Genomic DNA, 19,443 nt, shown 5'->3' with positions numbered 1-19,443 from the left:
CTGTCCAGTCCCTAAACCAGCTTTCTGTGAGCAGGTCACCCCTTTGTCCTGCCTGGTGCAGCTGGCGCCATGTTCACTGCCTGCTTCTGAGCCACCTTGCTACAGGAGCCAACAGCAGGACCACATAGATGCTGAAGGAAGCATTAATACTAGGAAGCAAATAAGCCTTACAGCCTACGCAGTGCCATCTGCACTTGCAGAAAACTTGACCTGGACCCAGAAAGTACAGACAACAGACAGCAACCAGCATGCTAGGGGACTGTGTCTGGCATTGCACTGCATTCTCGTGTGAACAACACTTCACAACGTGAGACATCTGTTTGACATGGATAGTTTTAGTCACAGCATTTTCTGTCCATGTCCTGTCAATATATGTTTAAGGCAAGAATAACCTTGGAGAAAGCAGCATACGAAGTGTTTCAAGGGGGTGGCTCCATTTTTATTTTTATGTTAGAAAATGGTGACTGATACTTTTTTTTTGTTACTATAGGGCTAATTTTTATTTGTGTTATGTGTCGGACTCTATTGGGAAGAAATATAGGATCCTGTTAAAATGCATGTAAAAGAATGCCTTAAAACAGCTTTTGTTAGTTCAGTAAAACTGCCTTAAATAGGATGGAGGGGGGAAAAAGCCTTTCAAAACATGTTTTGCATGTAAAATTACTATCTGTAGCTAGTGGATTGAACTGTTTCTGGCAAACGTGTCCTTCAAAAATTCAGAACCAATGGAGCTCATCGTCTCACACCTCGTAGTTATTGGAGCATGGACAGGAACTCCGGGCTTTCCCCTCCAAGGTCCTAAAGTCCGGGTGACCTAAGTCCCATCTAAGTTCTTCTTTAAGGCCAGATACAGAAGAATCCTAAGTACCAAATTCTTCCCAAATGCCTGTGAGCACAAGTGGGGAGTTGCTTGTGCTATTTTCTGATTCGATCTTAAGAGATACGTTAACTCTGAAATCTAATGACAGTAATTTAAATGTCAACATTAACTCTCACTGCTTATCATTTTAACCAAAACACCTAGACAAAGTGCTTATCCATCACTGCTGAGCCTACTGAGATATTTATGCAGCAATGCAGCTGGCAGTTGGGGTGGGAAATTAAGAGTTCAAACTCCTACAAGGTTTCAAATCATCACTCTTCCTGCCCACAAAGGAGAGGGAATGATGCATCGCCTCCCTCTTGCTGAAAGTCTCAGCCCCCTCCTGCTTTTCCCTGAATGCCAAGAGCTTGTCTTTGACTGCATCTGTAAGATACTTGGGCACGGTCTGCCCAGCATCATGGAAACGGAACGCTTTTAGAGCAGGATGAGTGGCATTTTTTTTTAAATCTGAAATTGCAGTTCATTTACTACCCAAATAAATAGCACGACTGATTGTACTGTTCATTTCACAGCAGAAGCTACCAAAGCGTCTTGAATGTACTTGAAGCTGCTGCAGACATTTCAGTGAGTCACAGCGTGATGTCATCTGCTCCAGCAGCGGGGGCTGCAGGCTGGGAAGGGCAGGGGGCTTGTTGCAGCTTAGGGTTGGCTTGCCGGAGAAGGTTGGGAGATGTTTGAGAGGCCCAAAAGGAAAATGAGCTCATAACCATTTCATTTAAGAGACATGAACTGCTTGTACTCTAAGCATCACTGAGAAGCCTGTCCATAAATCTGGGCTTTTTCTTTTCTTCTAGTAAAAGGTTTCATCGTTGGATTTGCTGCTCCCCCCTCCTCTGTCTGTGACTGGGAAGGAAATAATCTGCCGCCACTGTATATTTGGCTCAGATCACTTCCCTTAACGTTCTGGCTCAACTGCATGAGCCATAATAGTACAAGACGGAGGCTGGAGCCAAGCCTTCACCGCATGCAGCAGAAGTAGCAAATCGTTGGGGCTGCTCAGACCACCACAACAGAGGAACTGCGTGCAAGGGAGCTGAGGAAGCCTCGCTCTGATACAGACACACCTTAAGGCCCCTGCTACGTAGATACATTACATATATTGTGCAATTAACCTGTTAATAGTGCAGGAAATTTAGACCAGCCACATGTGCAAAGTAATTATCACACCATAACATACACATGGCTGGATACATCATCCAACTATAAAAAGAGGCAACCAGCTACAAAGTTAGTGCTTGAACACATGTAACAGCTCTCTAGCTGGTTTCTATCCAGCTTTAATCTGAACATGTGGCAGGGCCCTTAAGGGTAGCATCCAGCTCTAGTGCAGGACAAAGTACCCTAGCAGCAGCTAATCAGTTTGCATGAATGACTGGTGCCCCCCACGACTGGGGGGGTACCATGGCAGCAAGTGGGGACTGCCCGCAACTACTGCCAGCCACGTCGGTGGTGAGGGTGCAGGCAGCAGCCAATTTCAGGTGGGGGGGCATGTGCCCCCCTGTACCCCCCTACACATCACCTATGTCAGTCTGGGTTAGACTTGTAAGGACACTGATTCAAACCATGGCTTTATAAACGTATTTTCAAACAAGCTGCTTCTGCTGTAGACAACAATGTAGTACCAGTGTCTTCTAGCACAGTCACAAGATCATGAAAACTGTTCTTTTGATTAAACAATCGATGCAAGTTAATTGGAGTGACAGAAGTTATCTCCATTCTCGCTTACTATATGTGCAGTCAGAGAAGGGATTCATTTCGAGCCGGTTGTATTCAGCAGCCAAAAATGTTGAGGATGTAAAGTAGGGAAGCCACAGAAGTTTAATATGGAGAAGGTATTTGGCAACTGTATGCCCATAATCCTGGGCAGATCTAGGATTTTGAAAAGAGGGTGCAGATAATGTGGTAAATCATCACCTAGAACACAACACATTTTTCCCCACTTAAACTAGAAGATTTACTATTATTCAGTTTACAAACAGAGCAAAAATAACAACTACTTAATTGGAATGTGCACAAATTTGTCAGATTATATACAAAGTTTAAAAACTACAACAATCTAGGCAAAAGTATTCAAAATATATTGTTGTATTAGTCCTGTAGTCATTATAGTTAAATGTAAATCTCTTATTCAGATTTGTAAAGCAAAATCTCACCTTGAGCATCGTGACATTGCATCCAACACTTCACTGGCAGTCATTGCCACACCAAAGTTAATGTTCACCCGCGTTAATGTTTTTAGCTAGAACTAAAAACAGTCTGAAGGGCTGCGAAATAGAAGGGCGATATTACCAGAAATGGCTATAAGGCAGCAAATTTGCAGAAGAAAGGACAGCTGAATTAATGGAACATCAAGACCATTAAAAAGGACAGGGTCACTAACACCTGTGGAGTGAAGAGAGATTAGCAGGAATCAGGTTTTTTTTTTTTTTTCCTGTTTTTTTGCACCGGTCCTGGAAGCACTGCAATACCAGGTCAATGCATGGAGTGGATGGAGCACGCTCCGGTTCCACCACCCAATACCAAAAAAAACCTGCTCAATATAGACCTCCTATGGAGGACATATCAGAGACAATTACCCTGGGGAGCCTGTGCAATAGGACCTCACCAGAAGGTCAAGACCCCGAAGCAGTGCCCCCAGTCTCCTCGTCCCACAGCTCTTGCTCAGGCAGGAATCAGGTAGATTATAGTAAGTCATGAAGTCAGTTGACTCCCTGAGAGCTGCCTGAATAGAAATGCCTCAGCCCCATCCAGGCAGTTGGTTTTAAAAGTTTGGGTGAAGCAGGAATCAAATCCTGGCTTCAGATCCTGGATCTGCGCTTGTCCACAACCGCTTTTCTCTAGAAACATAACCAGTCTTTCCTAGCATAAGTAGAAGAAAACCCAGCTCTCTGATGTTAAATAACGGAAGTCAGTAAGGGTGCACCAATAAAGATTTTCTTGGCCGATACCATTGGCCAATTATTAACCAACCGTATTGGCCAATACCAACCCGATAGCTGATTTACGGGAATGCAGCCCAGCAGCTTGGAAAGCAACCTCCTGCTAGTAAACCTGTGTGGCAGGGATGGAGGAATGCCTCTGCAGTGAGGGAGGGAGTGGGGCAGGGGCAGGCACTGCCCAGCCAGGGCGGCGAATGGGAGTGGGGCAGAGCTGCGGGTCCAACATTTTAATTTACAGCAGGATAAATTATTTTCCTTTTCTCAAAGATCTTGGCTGATGCAGACACTGTTGACTGAATATCTCTCAGTGCATACCCCACAGCACAGGGTGTACATCACAACATTGAACCAGCTTTGCTGAAAATATCAGGCTGTAATGTTGTAGGCGTTTGGTTTGATGCACGATAACTGAGCCAGCCACATGGTAGAGCAATACACAAGCAATCTGTAAGACCTCAGGCTTTGCTGCAGTTTGTGAAGGGAGGGTGAGGTAAGACCTTTTGCACTGCTTAGCACTTGTCGTGACTCCTGATTCACGGCTCAGACGAATGCCAGCCACGTGAAGCATTAAGCCCAAACACAAACGTTTTGCTAATGGAAAAGAAGCTCGTCACTGTTATACACCAGCCCCACCGTGTGGCCACTCAAGAACCGGGACACGTAAAGTGGCCACAACATTAAGTTAAATCCCTGGGCGATACAGGAGGAGGTTGAGGTGACATGAATTTTAAAGCACACAAAGTGGCAAGGGGATTAGCAGAGACAGACATGGTTAAAAAGAAATGTGTGTCTATGAAATGATCCCAGGAGCAGGCCAGGCAGACTACCCAGAACAATGTTATAAAGGGAACGGGCTTGGGCCCAGAGGTTTCATCTGGACGTCAAAGACGGGAACGTACTCAATGCCATACTTCCATTTCATATGGAAAAATTTGACATCACAATGCCACCAAAATGAACTGTCAGCACCAGTAAAGTGCTGCATATAATGAAAATGAAGTCGCCCTTATTGAGGCTGATGGTGCCAAGTGCCCTCAACTGTTCAACAGCCAAGAGAGGAACCTCAGCATCCTGAAGGACCTGACCCAGAGAGCATCGTTAGCCCAGAAGTTCAAGCTAGACAGGTTTTGTTTTAAATATCATAGCACAAGCTTTGCCTCTGCGTACAGTCATGAGGTGAGAGTTGATCGACAAACCATCTAACATACAGGAGAAGTATTTGAAATTAAAAATCACAGCCCTCCCCCCACCTCCAAAAAAGTCACTGTTGCGCAGGCTCGTGTCTGCTCCCATATATGTCAAATGGGACAGGTTTGCAAGGCAAAGATTTGTGGTTAAAAGGGTTTACAGAACAACATCTGCTACAATATCAAACTTGGCTTAACGTTCTTGCTGTATTGTGAACGTAGGAAAAACCACACATTTGTTCCTGAAGTTTCTGCAACAGCTCCGGAGCCCTTGCTACTGCAGTTTCTTTGACTCACAAATGGAAATGTGAGGTTTATCTTTTGGATACGGCAGGGCAATTTTCAAACTTCAAGGTCACAGAAAGCAACATTGACCCCACAAGGCGCAGAACAGTACAGAGTTAAATACAACCAAGAGAGTCCATTCAATGCTGGGTCACTCGCCCCTGCAACGTGATCATCTCTATCCAGATGATGGGTTCAGGACGGAAGACAGCAGCCGCTGTTTCTTCTGCATTAACCGTGGGCCCCAAATCTCTTCTGGAGGATCCTACATCTAGGAGCAAACACACTCTGTTGTCAGGTGAGTCCTCTAGGTCCCTGCAGGGTGGATATCTTATGACCTGCAAACTTGACTGAGACCTTAAGCTCATCTCAAGGTAAGTTGGGTGACTTGAAAAGAACATGGTTACTGTTAAAAGCAGATAGATCGGAGTGAGCAACTAAATAAGAAATTATTAATCCCCATACCGAGTTGCTGTGTATGGCCAACACACAGTTCAATGACAGCACTTATCCAGAGACTAACTGGAAAAAACTGGTTACACGTTCCAAAAATAAAGAGAAATACAATTAATGCCCTTCACTAAGATGTACTTTTCATGTATATTATGATAATAACCTGAAGTTCCTTCAGATCAGAAACAGGCCATTTTTTCAACTCTTTTTCAGCTCTATTTGTGTATTTATCAAATAACTTAGTGCGTGTAACAGACTGCCAATGTGGGCTCTCCGGATGGGCTTGAGATACTTACCCTGGGCTAGAAGTAGTGCCGGTGAACTCCGAGCCAGCCTAAAGGTGGAGCAGGGGAGCCCTGCCCCATGGAGAAGGAGAAGCCATCGTAAGAAGGGGTTTTCAATCCCCTCATTCGCATGGAAGGGGGATGGCCGGGGTTGGGGGCCCACCACCCTGAGCCCGGGTTGGCCAGTTCGCAAGCCAGGGAGGGACGGCCGGAGGGGATAAAAGCAGCAGCCAAACTGGCCTGGGGGCTGCTGACAGTGACTCCAGGGAATGACGCAGGAGGCCCAAGAAGAGCTGGGGTGAGCTGACCCAGCAGAGGGAGCAGAGACCCCTCTGAAGAGCCTCGAAGGCCCTGGAAGAAGAAGGCAGTGGCGGTCGGCCGTGCCTCCAGCAGAGAGGGAGCCGGAGCCAGGGCTTGGGGCAGACAGCTGGTGCCCCCAGGCCCATCCCAGTGTGCTGGCCGTGCTGGGCATCCCGGAGGCTAGCGGTGGCGGTAGGCCCCCCACTCCACTGCGGAGAAGAGGCAGTGGCCAGGAGCGCAGGCGGCATCCTTATCCGGAGCAGGGAGCTGGGCCAGTGAGTTGAGGAAATCCCTTCCCTTCCCTGGGGACACGGGACAGCAGCAGGCAAGGCACTGGGAACCTGAGGAGCAGCACAGCACCAGGACGAGAGTCCCCGGGAGCTCAGGGCGCAGGCTGGCGCTCGGAGCAGGACTGGCGAGCCGCGAGGCGCGTGTGGTACCTGCCTAGTCATCCAGAGCAGGGGTTTAGAGCAACAACCCCTGGGAGCTGCCTGTGCTGCTGACCCTCTGCCACTGACTGCCCCAGAGGGGACTCAGTCCTGTCCCTTATTCTGCAGCTGATTGTCATCGGATGGAGTCCCTGAGCTTTGTGCGTGGGTCACGCTGATGGCTGCAGGAGCCTACTTTGTTGCTTGCCTTTTTGGTTGTCACAGAGGGTCACCCTTCAGCCTCTTTGGGGGGCTGGGGTTTGATACAATTTGATTGCTGCAGACCAGAAGAGCTTAATCTGTTGCAGTCTGTTGCTTATCAGGAAGCCTGCTGGCGCTCCAGGGAGTGAGCACCTTGCGTCCTTGTGGTAGCACCTCAGCGGTGGCTGGAAGCTGCCAGTTACCCGACCTGTGGCTCTTGAGTCAAGGGTTGACTAATGTTCTGGTTTGTTTTGCCATTTAAGTTCACTTGTAAATAATCCTTCCTATTATTCCTGTTTTGTAAATAAAGTGCAAATAGTTAAATCAGTTAAGTGTTAGACTTTCTTGGGACCACGGGCTGCTCTGTGGGGAGCAGGGGCCGGCTGGAAAGTAAACTGGTGTTAGCTGGAAGCCCTGCCCCACTCTCACCTCACCATCCCCGATACTGGGCAGGGGTGGCAACTATTGTGCCGCACCCGGGTTACATATGCATTGTATCACATGAATTTATTTCTCATAACAAGATACAGGAAATGCACTGTTTTTGGTTCAACTGTACAGCATACAGATTTTGCTTTAAAAGAAAAAGTACATATGCACAGCAGGTCAAATGTACATTGATCTGAACATCTTGTTCATACAATAATACTGTATAAAACACGTTAATACACGGGCATGAGCTGCCGTTATTGCTGATGTCACTGTCTGGAAGAGTAATTTTCTTCTAAAATTAAAGTTTGCAGAACAAACAAAAATAAAGACACTTCGGAGAAGCAGCTCCAAATAACAGCATTCAGATTTGACAAGACTTCCACCTAGTTTTTTTTACCTGTTCTCATTGCAGCTGCACCTCAAACATTTTCAATTAAAAAAAATACAGGAAAACCTTTTTGTAAAGTACACAGAACAACAGTAAGGCAAATGTATTTAACCTTTATGGTACAAAGGTCAGTCCAAGGAACTCTAATAAACCTTCAGTGAGTTATACTGACTATTAATGCTTACAAGGTTTCAAACATATGCCTCTACACAAACACAAAAGTTAATTTACCTATTCCAGAAAGTAAATCCTTCATATTCAAAATGATCAAGTCATCCCTACATCACAGTCAATCACATGCACAGGTGTGATAACTACTCCTTTCACTGTTCCTATTTAAGTACTCACCTACTGGCCAATTTCTAAAAAGTAACACTTGACACATCATAAAGATCAAAACGCTCCAAGGAACACACCACACACCACCCCCAGCCCTACCCTGCAGCACCGCTGTCTGCATGCCCTTCTGTCACAAATACTTAGCTTTGTTCACATTGCCCACTTTTAAAAATACCTCCTTAATAAGGCACTGGATTTGGGACACAATTTTCAGAGGCATTAGACTTCCAATGGGAGTTAAGTCCCTGAACTGAGATACCTAATTCCAACTAAGATAATCAGACGGCCATAGGTGCCTCTGAAAATCTTCCCCTCTCTCCCTTTTCCACAGGCAATGGGTGTTTCCTTACATTGATACTGGAACTGAAATGCAAAAGTAAGGGTCACAGCTTAACGGCACACTAGTATAAATGAGGCAAGCAGAGCCCTGAGAATCCTGTTCAGTCTGCTACCAGTGTAGGCAGAAGACAAAGCTAAAAAACTCTGTTTTGTTGTATGGTTTACAAAAGGAAGTCAGAAGAAGATAGATATCAGGAGGCACTACTTCACGGTCAGGGCGGCTAAGATCTGGAACCAACTTCCAAGAGAAGTGGTGCTGGCTCCTACCCTGGGGGTCTTTCAGACAAGGCTGGACAGTCACCTTGCTGGGGTCGTTTGACCCCAGTACTCTTTCCTGCCCTGGCCGGGGGTCGGACTCGATGATCTGCTCAGGTCCCTTCCGACCCTAGAAACTATGAAACTAAGAAGAATGCAGAGGGCATTCTCCTTAGTCATAAAAAAAAAAAAAGCTAAGCAAGTCAAATTTTGGATCTAACCTGCTTGACATTATTAGTCCTTTTTAACACTCTCTATAAGCACTTCAGTTTTACAAGTGCCTCTATGTTAAAACTCAGCACTTGAAGGCTATGTCTTCACATGGGAAAAAAAATATACCATTTGCATGTTCACGTCTACGCTAGGATTACAGAACAGGTTAGCTGGAAAAACCAAGCAGGGTGTCTTGGATCGAATCTGAGCAGCTAACACTTACTGGCTATTGATAGTGTGTTTGCCAACATCTCTGCTGGGCCCAGGTCTCTTGAGCCATACCAGTTAACACAGCAGAATTGGGGTTGGGTGCTCAATTAAACTTGAAGTTTCTCAGCTTTTTAGTGTTGCAAAAGGTGCTGTCAGGGCCTGGAGAGTAGTTCTCTACCAAGGAGCAACAGAAATACGAGCATTTCTGTATTGCCAAAGCAGGATGTCTCAGCCATGGTATGGCCAGACCGCCTGCAAGAAAAAACCTTTTCTGTCCATTTAGCTCTTGGCTTCTGTGCACCGTAGGTATTTAAATAAAACAGAACAGAGATGTTTTGATTCCTTAAAAAGTAAGAGGTTTAGGATGCATTTGTAATTAAAAATGTTTTGATTTCACATTTCTTTCTGGGCTTCAGCCAACTTGAGTGAAGTCAGTTAAAAAATATTGGCTTTAAGAGATTTGGTCCACATATACACTGGCAATAAATAGTTCTCAAAATCGCTCAAAGGTTTCTCCCTGTTCCTCCTAAATTGTATTCTAGTGAGACAATCCCAGGGCAAGTGGCCAGAAGACCTCAGTGCTGATTTAAATGCACATTTGTGGAAAACTGCCTACTGGTATTATTTGACAGCACAGTGCAGCAGTTACCAGGGTCGATTCAGTGCATTTTTTAAAACTTTCTCAATATCAGAATTACTCCATATTGCTTTCTTCAGTGTTTAGGCCAATGGTACGTTTTAGGGATTTCTTACATCCTGTTTGGTAAGGGATGCTCTGAGAGACTGTCATATAAAACGGAGCAAAATATTAATCCCAGAGACCCTAACAAGCAAATTTATTGGGAAGGGGATGAGGGGGGATGTTGAGCTACCCCTGATTGATAGAAAGTTAAAAAAATAGATCTAAACCATGTTAAGAGTATAGCACACACCAAGATAAGAAGACTTGCTCTTTCCCTGGGTGTAGTCACCATACTATGTAGGAGCATATTATTCCAAGCTGTTCACGCTCACATCACGTTTCATGAGGAAAAAGCATCCTGGATTTTTACTACATATAAACTTCACTTGGAGGGTGTTTCCCCTGCAGCATCTGGGACTGAGCACCTCCAAGCAGAGTTCATGCCCCCATGACTTGTTGGGGACTTCAGTAAATCTTGGTTCCATTTATGTAATTTGGACTGATTAGGCAGGAGTAGCCTTGGGATAAGAAAATAGGCATGGTATAACAAAGCACTTGAGTATGTTCCTGAAGTTAAGCAGGCACTTAAGTTGACCACACTTTAAGTGCTTGATGAATCAACCCCCCACCTCAAAGAGGTGCAATGACTTGCTCCAAGTCAGGTGGCAGCCTGAGACTACAATTTGGGTAAAGTGGAACATTTCATTTCTTTATAGCATCCGCGCTCTGGAAGATTATCTGCAGGATATACACCGCCTTAAGTTCTGCTCGATACATTAGTTGTTTACGCCTCATACCCACAATCTTAACTCGAGTAAAGCACAACTCAATTGTATCGACCTTTATAAAAACATTATCTAAATTATCTGGCCGCTGTTGAAGAATAGCTTAAAATTCAAATTAACAAAAGAACTAAGTTTAACTTTACATGTAAAAAGGGTAAGTGTCCAAAAGCTTGCAAGGAACTTTTTCCCAGCTACTCAGCTGGGCTAATAAAAAAATATCACATCTACCCAAAGATCCTTGCCTGCAAGTAAAAGTTTCATTTCAATGCAGATAGGGCTGGTAGCTGAAGACACAGCTTGGGAAGAGGGTACAAAACTCTGAGACATGGAAGGATGTCAGAGCCTTCTCAGTCTTAGAGCGAGGCAGAAACCAAGCTATTTATTCTACTACGATTGGATCAATCTTTTCTTGGACAAGATCAGACTCCAACGAAGGGGATGAATCTAAGGCACCTTGAGATCGGCTGAAAGGTGGCACTGTGGTGTTGTTCTCGTTACAAGGGTGAAAGCTATGGCCCACTGGGTTACCAAGCCTTTGGCATCGGTTAGATTTGAACTGCTTGTTCTTGCGCGTGTACATGTGCTCCAGCAACTGGCTCTTTCGGAGAAATTTGTGGCCACACAACGAGCAACTGATTTTTCTCTTTCTTGTAAAAGAAAAGTTACAGTTTAACTCCACAGGTTCACTGTCTTTGGAAATTAGTGACAACTGGCTAATCTGTAATGGCTCGGCGTGACTACTGTTTGGACGTTTCAACCGGTGCTCACTCTCTTTTATTCGAAAGGTACCAAGCCTGTGACTTTCAAGAGCCTCCCGGTTCTCCGTAACAGGCTGCACTTCACCAAGGTCACTGCTTTCGAGGATGGAAGCTGGGACACCGAAGGGAAGAGACCCCGACACGGGAATACACAAGTGTTCCCGCAGATTGTCATGCGAATCAAACCACTCCCCACAGTACTGACATAAATGCATTTTGAAGTTTGTTTTAGAAAACGTAGGACCTGCAACATCTGGACGGGGGGATACACGACTCTGGGACTCCATCAGCTCAGGGTCGTATTTCTCCTGCTTTATAGACACCAGTACTTTTGGAAACTCCTCCACCAGTTTGACAGCTTCAGGTGCTTGAACGGAAGGATGGGCAATTTGTTGTTCTAGGGTGCCGTCATCCAGCCCAATGGCAAGGGAGAGTTGTAACTGTGGGGGGTCACCCTGGGCAGCAGACCTGTTTCCAGTGTTTGTTGCATTTTCTTTCCCTGCAAGACCTTTCTCGGCTGTTTTGTGCGCAGTCGAGATCTGAATTCCATATAGGTTTGAAGACTTCTCGGCCTCTGGGGAAAACACTCGATTCATTTCAACTGTGATACGGGAAAGGTAGTCTGCATGAAGAAATCGAATGCCCTCCTCCAGTTGGCTGTGACTCACGCTCTGCTTTGGCCCTTTCCCCGTGTACATGATGTGCAACAAGTAGCTGAATATGTCTGGCTGTATATCTGTAGGCTGAATCTTTATGCAGTCACTGCTTAAAACAATACTCAAAATTAAACGCATGCATTTCTCTAAATGCTAGTCCTGTTCCAGCATCTAAGCAATCACAGGACCTATTATTTGTCTTTTCCAGCTTCAAAATCAATCTAACATTATACCCAAGATCTGCAGAACTATTCACGTCTAATTTGGATAAAGCAGCACATGAAATGGTAGTGGCTGTCCTCACAACCCTAGAAATTGCGTGTGTAAGTGACTAGTCACCCACACAGCTGGTTATCTGTATTCGCAAGTGTTGTGCGTGTGCATTCAAATAAAGGATTGCAACTGCACGCTATGAGGGCACCAACCGTGCAATTCTGAAAATCTGGGCCTCAATATTTCTACAAATGTAGGTAATACATTTGACAGTTCCAGTTGCTTATCACCAGTCTCACCAATAAGTGGGATTGGTCATAAATAATGCTCGGTACTAATCTCTAACTTCAAATCATCAAAAGCCTTCACAAATTTCAAGTAATGAACCGTCAGCAGCCTCCTCAGATAATTGCCGCCCCCATTTTACAGAAAGGAAGACCAAGGAGCCTGCTCAGTGACAGAGAGAAGCAGAATAACTAGGGACCTACAGAAATCAAGGCAAGCAGGAGGCCAATTTCATGGGCTGACTGCAGGCCTGGCTGCTATTTTCACAGGCTTGTTGTGGCAGAGTCCCCCCCCCCCCAGCCTATGATTGGCCAAGAGGCCCTGGTGGCCCCACCCCTCACCACTGACTGGCAGAGAGGGGCAGGGTCACACAATGGGCAACCCACTCAGCCAATCAAGGGCAGGGGTGGCCATCATTGGCTGCTCCCCTTCACACTGGCAGCTTCCCATTGCCCCCCTCCTGCCCGGCTGGGGAGCCAGTGTTTTATTTTTAGGGGGAGTTTTGTTCACAGATTTTGCAGACAATGCCCAATTTCATGGATAATGCCTGATTCTGCAGTTTCCGCAAAATCACAAATTGAGTAAGACTTGAACTATCAGAGTTCAGGAGCTGCCCGAGGCAATGACCGTGTAGGAGCCATTTGTATCCAACCAAAATTCAGCATCCGAATGTCAGGGACAGGCAGAAGACATTCGCTGCTGCACTGTATTTGAAATGAATTGATGATTTTAGTCCCTTATCTGAAAGCCTGCAACACAAAACTGCACGTGGTCACCCTTATTGCTTCACTCCCCCCACGAATTCATGTCTTTGGAGACTGATTTTGGAAACCATGGTGCAGTGTTCCAGGACTGCTGAGGCCTGAGCAGCGATGAGATCCACTGAATGAAGAAGAGGCACAGCTTTTTTGTACCCAGGTTTGCTGGCCTAGTAAGGAGAATTTTAAACTAGCTTCAACAGGCGATGGAGACGACAGCTCACAGGTAAGTAAAAAACCACGATGACCTGGATAAGGATCTCTGAAGAGGAGGCAGAAGAGAGAATCTTAGCAAGGCAAGAAGCTAGTCAGAAAAAGATGCGTATATACTAATGCAAGGGGTACGGGCAGGGAGCAGGATGAACTGCATCCTAGTAGACAGTCCACACAACTGGAATACCGATATGGATGAGTGCTGCTTGTTCAGGAAGGCAGACAGAAAAAAGAGACAACAATGCATTGTACGTTGAAAGATATATATACATATATAGTTGTTCTGAGATAGGCAACAAAGAGAGAAGTAGACCTGCTGACAGCCCCTGGGCTCAGATGAAAGAGGAAGACAGGAAGGGCAATGTCGTGATGGATGTATGCTCAAGACCACCGTACCAAGGAAGAAGAGGAAGACGATTTTTAAACAACTAATGGAAGCATCCAAATCATAGGAACTAGTGTTTCTGGGAGACTTTAAATATTGTCATATCTAGTGCAGGGTGCAAAGGTAACATGGTATTGCACGCAACGATCCAGCAAATTCTTGGGGGACAACTTTTTGGTGCAGATGGAGGGCAAAGGAAACTCTCCCATTTACTGCTTTCTTAAAAAGGAATGAGTTGAGAATGTGAAGAGTGAAGGTGAGGTGGGCAACAGCGAAATAACAGAAGGATGAAACCATCCTAAAGAAAGGAAGAAGAACAGGATGAAAATATTGGACTTCAGAAAAGCAGACTTTAACCAAGTCAATAAGAAGCGCAAAAGAGCATGCTACCCTTCCGTAAAGAAAGGACAGAAGACGTAGCAAGAGACCAGTAGAGCCGAACAGCAGGTTCCTCCACAACTTGAAACAGAAAAAGAAATCTGTTAAAAAAGTAGCAGCTATTTGGCAACTAAAGAAAAGTACGAGAGTAGAGCACAAGAAGACCGTGGCGTGAGCAAACACGCAGCCAGCAAGGTACACGGGGACAGACGCGGTAACGAAAGAGCATTCTGTAAATGTGTTGGAAGTAAGAGAAAGGCAAAGAGAAGTGCGGGCTCTGTACTGAACGGGGAGGGGAAGCTAATAAGGGATAATGCAGAGAAGGCTGAAGTGTTTGGTGCCTTTTTTATTTCAGTCTTCACGGAGAAGGCTCACGATCTGACGACAAGCAGTTTACAGCAGTGACACAGGGTAGTTAATAAGCCTTGCAGCGATTACTCAGAAAAACTGATTACTCAGAAAAACTGGGTGTTTCTAGTTAGCAGGGGTAGATGAGATCTGGCCTAGAGTACTCAAGGAATTAGCTGTGGTCATTGCAAAGCCACTGGTTACCACTTTTGAGAACTCATGGAGGTTGGGTGCAGTCCCCGAAGACTGGAAAAGGACAACTATAGTGCCCACCTTTCTCAAAGGGAATGAGGCGGCCCCATGGAATTACAAACCGATCGGTCTAGACTCGATACCCAGAAAGATACTGGAGCGTAACAAAGAACCAGCTCTGAGAACCTAGATGATAACAAGGCGATAAGGAAGAACCAACATGGATTTGTCCAGAGCAAGTCTGCCTTGACCAACCTGATTTCCCTCTGTGACAGCATGACAAGCTTAATGACTGGGAAGAGGGCAGTGGGCAGAATATACTTTGGCTTTAGCGCTGTCCAAGGAAGCTGAAGCTCTAGATCTAGGCAAGTGCCGAGTTGGAAAATCATGCTCTAAGAGTGGCCATCAACTGGCTGGAGGCATCCAACTGGGAGGAGATATCAGGTGGGGCTCCCTATAGTCTGCCCCAGATCTGGCACTGCTCAGTATCATAACTACTTATTTGGTGGGTGGACTTGCGTGCACACTGAAATTTGTGGCTGACACCATGGTGAGTGACAGCACACGCTTTAGAGGACAGGTCTTGGATCCGAAATTGGAAAAATGACCTGGAATAAAATTGGATGACATTCAGTAAGAACATATGCGAAGTATTACACTTAGGATGGAACGATGAAATCACAGATACAAAATGAGAAATGTCTGGCTAGACTGAAGAAGTGGATCTGGGGGTTAATGGTGAGCTAAGTCACCAGTATAATGTTGCAAAAAGTGAATACTCCCCCTCAGCTTTCTCCTTTCTGAAGTGGACAGTCCTAACTTTTTGAGCCTCTCCCGGCGTGGCAACTGCTCCCTGCCCTGATCATTCTGGTTGCCCTTTCCTGTACCTTTACTAATGCTGCTACATCCTTTCTGAGACACGGGGACCAGACCTTCACACTGTTCAAGACACGGGGGCACCATGGATTTGTACAGTGGCACGATGATGTTTTCTGTTTTGTTTTTAAGATTCTGTGTGTGCCACTTAAGAAAACTATACGATTTCAACATTTTTCTCTCTAGTCTCATATAGGGCACCTCTTTAAAAGGTGGGGTAGTGATATATGTTGGCCCTGAATTTTGCTTTACTCCAATTACCAAGGTGCAGTCATAAAACCATTCTAACATGACACCCTGAACTGGAAATGATCTGGGTTAGACAGCTTAGCCTTCAGAGCTTTATGTAACCTAGCACCGTACTGATGTCTTTTCAGAGCACAATTCCTTTGGAAGAAAAACACAATTAAAAGGCTTAGACATGTAGAAAGTGAACTGATATATTCTCACCTTGTCTGGTGAATGAATATCATCTTAAAATAGTTTGAAAAAGCAGCGAGCACAGCTCTGTGAGCTTTGAAGTAGACATCTCCAATGGCCACCGTACAATCGCACAAAAATCCAAACTCACGTTGCGTGTTCAACTGCTGCAGAAGAACAACACTATGACTAGTCATATCCATGGTGTTTCTAAAAGCAAGAGTGAAAAAAAAAAAAGTGTTTCACTAAAATTCAGCAGTGCTACCTGATTCAGTTAAAAGTGCATAGTGAGCAGGACAAACAACATTTGAAGATACTGTGGATTCTCTGAAACACTCTGGAGTCAACAGCCTCCAGACGGCACGTGCAGCGCAAACTGATACCATGAGGTGCGTCCAAAACCTATTTTATTAAGAACACAAGAAGTGGCATGCTGGGTCAGACCAGTGGTCCATCTAGCCCAGTCCAGGCTCCGGCAGTGGCAGAAGTGGATGCTTTAGAGGGCAAGCACTGAACTGGATCTATCTAGAGTAATCTATCCCCCTATTAATTACCCTCCCTGGCATTTTTAGTTTAGAGATACCAGAAGAAACATCTTCAACTGTTCTGTTCAACAGCTAGTAACAGATCTATCAGCCATGAATGTGTTTAGTTTAAACCTGGCTATGCCACCGGTCTCTGCCACCTCCTGTAACAATGAGTTCCACAAGTTATCTGTGGGCTGCATAAAAAAGTACTTTCTCTTGTTAATTTTTAAACGGTCACCTACTCATTTCAGTGGATGCCCCCTAATTTTAGGATTCTGGGCCTTGGTGAATAACGGTTCCCTTTTCACTTTGTCCACATCCTTCATGATTTTATAGACCTTTATTGTATTCCCCCTCCGCCGCCTTCTTTCCAAACTGAGGCCCTAGCCCTTTCAGTCTCTCCTGGGATGGCAACTGGACCCCTGATCATTTTGACTGCCCTGCTTTCTACCTTTTCCAATTCTACTACATCCTTTTTTTTAAACGTGGAGACCAGACCTGTACACAGCATTCAAGACATGGGCACATCAGGGATCCAACTGTATCATGACATGATGCTCTTCTTAGTTTTGTTTTCAATTCCCTTCTTAATGACGACCAACATTTTTCTGGTTTTTTGTATCTACCGTGACTCCCGGGTCTCTTTCCTGAGTCAGAACAGCTAGTTCAGAACCCAGCGCGGAGGTTCTCTGTCCCCTTGTGCATTATCTTGCCAACACTGAAGTTCGTCTGCCGCTTTTCAGTCCGCTCACTTGGCTTGGCAGCTGCTCTCCGTCACCCGGGGATCTGACTACCCAGAATAACTGGGTACCATCTGCAAACTTGGGGGTGCAGGCACAGTGAACTCTCCATTTCCAGATCACTGATGAAAATGTTGAACAAAAGTGGGCCTACCAAAGATCCCTGTGGGACTCTACTTTTGACCTCTGTCCATCCTGAAGGGTGACTATTCAGCCCTACTCTTTGCTTCCTATCTCTTAACCAGCTCCCAACCCATGCAGACACTTTCCCTCCAGTCCTGGGGTTTTTTTAAGCCTTTGTTGAGAGACCTTGTCGAAAGCTGTTTGGAAGCCCAGGTATGTCAGCTCGATCCCCTCATCCGTGTGCTTATTAACCCTCCCAAAGAACTCCAGCACACCGGGGAGACAGGATTTCCCTTTGCAAAAACCATGCTGACTCTTCCCCATCAGATCTTATCTGTCCGCATGCCTGATTTTATTCGTTATGATAGATTCTTCCCGGGATCAACTCTTTTTAAAGGCGGGTGTTACGTTGGCAACCTGCTAGTCCTCTGGCACAGAGGCTGTTTGTAAGGATAGGTTACATATTACTGCCAACAGTTCCGCAATTCCACCTTTGAATTCCTTCACAACTAATGATTCCTCGGTTTCTTTACGGTGTGTAGAAACTCAAAGTTATTTCTAGTAAAGGGAAGCATTTCACGTGAAAACTCTGAAGTTATTCCGTCATAAAGATGCCGGGAGACCTGAACACCGCTCGCCCCTTTTTGCTTCGCAGGAGTGTGTCACTACCTCCCTCCTCCCACGTACTCTGATCCCAGAAGCAGCTCAGCCTCGATCACAAGGATCAGCATGCGAGAGAAGAGGACTGTGAAGGCCAGTTTCACGGGAGTGGAGACGCGCAGGCTGGTGATCTCACACCCAGTGCTATAAGGGGACCCAAGGAAAGAACAATGATCGCAGGCCATGACTCGGTTTCCCTTCTTCCTCCTGAATTGGGCCTGGGATGGAGGATGCTCCCCAGGCATAGCACCATACACGGTGTTTAGAGAGTTTGAGTTCTGCCTGCTCAATCGATATGGTTTTTGGAACAACTGAGTTCTGCTCAATCAATAAGATTTGGAACGGATCTGAGCTGCAATACAAAATATATTAATTTTTCAAAAATTGGCCAAGAGATCCTTATCAAAGAGGAATGGGCAGAAATATAGAAACCTGAACCTGCATTGTATAAAACTCCCCCACACACAGGCAAGGGATGGGAGTCTGGAACTTGCTTCAAACCCTGGGCCCCGAGACACGGCCACCCAGCGAGTACGCGTGTGTATTTTCTGCGGTGCGTCGCTGCTCTTGTCGATACTGCCTGGCTGACAACATCCCAGTAAGCCAGCGCATCGGCTGGAAGACCTTGCTTTGGATTCTCTTGTACTTCTCAGGATAAAATACAAGCCCCCAGAGGCACCGCGGGTGTAGCAAAGGCACAGCTGTAATCGCACCCCACACACACAGGCGTAGGAGCACGCGTGCCTATCATCCCCGCGCAGAAGAAAGACTACACCGCGGTACTACTGCAACACGTCTGCTGTGTCACGAACAGCGATTCCTACACCTGTCCTTCCAACAGAACTGGCAGGCCTGTTACGGAAGAAAAACACTGTTTATTTCCCAACAAAACACTTGTTTCATCTGAAAAACTTTAGGGCAACTCAAGGCCAAGCAAGAACTGATCTCTGACAATATTTAAACACAACCCCCACCCCCCAAAAGAGCCAGCCCACAAGCAGATTCTTTCATTACGATGCCCCCAAAACCTCCGGTATGGAAATGTGAAGTAAAGGTTTGCAATAGGCAGGCCACCTCTATTATGTCCATAGTCACACTCCAAGCCTGCCCACCACCTGTAATAAGCAACAACGCTCAGCGGCTGCGGAGAGGCTGCCTCGGGCCCGCTGGAACCGCGGAGACAGGTAACAAGACACTAGTCCGTTAAAAAAGTCGGGGACAAGTAGCAAACGCACGCCGCCAGCTCAGAGCAGGCAGAGCGCAGCGGCGTCTCGAAATCCCTCGTCGGGCAGGGGCAGGGGCAGGGGC

The 19,443-nt window shown here is 45.9% G+C and overlaps 1 protein-coding gene across 2 annotated transcripts; it reads right to left on the bottom strand.

Annotated features, from left to right (window-relative positions):
- Window positions 1-8,959: 8,959 nt before the first annotated feature.
- On the bottom strand, window positions 8,960-19,204 carry ZBTB25 (zinc finger and BTB domain containing 25). Of its 2 annotated transcripts, none has more exons than XM_019550834.1 (3): window positions 18,374-19,204; window positions 16,116-16,295; window positions 8,960-12,126 (listed from the first exon to the last, which is right to left on the bottom strand). In XM_019550834.1, the coding sequence occupies exons 2-3, from the start codon at window positions 16,286-16,288 to the stop codon at window positions 10,983-10,985; spliced, it is 1,317 nt and encodes a 438-aa protein (XP_019406379.1). In that variant the 5' UTR covers window positions 16,289-16,295; window positions 18,374-19,204; the 3' UTR covers window positions 8,960-10,982. The 2 variants fall into 2 exon arrangements, with proteins under 2 accessions (XP_019406379.1, XP_019406380.1); XM_019550835.1 differs by having other exon boundaries at window positions 8,960-12,123; window positions 18,374-19,201.
- Window positions 19,205-19,443: the final 239 nt, after the last annotated feature.

The sequence above is a fragment of the Crocodylus porosus genome, unplaced genomic scaffold, assembly GCF_001723895.1.
Source record: "Crocodylus porosus isolate Cpor-Errol unplaced genomic scaffold, CroPor_comp1, whole genome shotgun sequence".
Classification (NCBI taxonomy): domain Eukaryota; kingdom Metazoa; phylum Chordata; order Crocodylia; family Crocodylidae; genus Crocodylus; species Crocodylus porosus.
Note: the sequence above shows the minus strand (reverse complement) of the source record. Positions and strands in the feature narration are given on the sequence as shown.

Excerpts from the sequence above, each read along its gene's own strand:
- ZBTB25 (XM_019550834.1), bottom strand. The coding sequence starts at position 16,288 with ATGGATATGACTAGTCATAGTGTTGTTCTTCTGCAGCAGTTGAACACG. Across the intron at positions 12,127-16,115 it reads ATATTCATTCACCAGACAAG|CAGTGACTGCATAAAGATTC; the intron begins GTGAGAATATAT and ends TATTGTTTTAAG.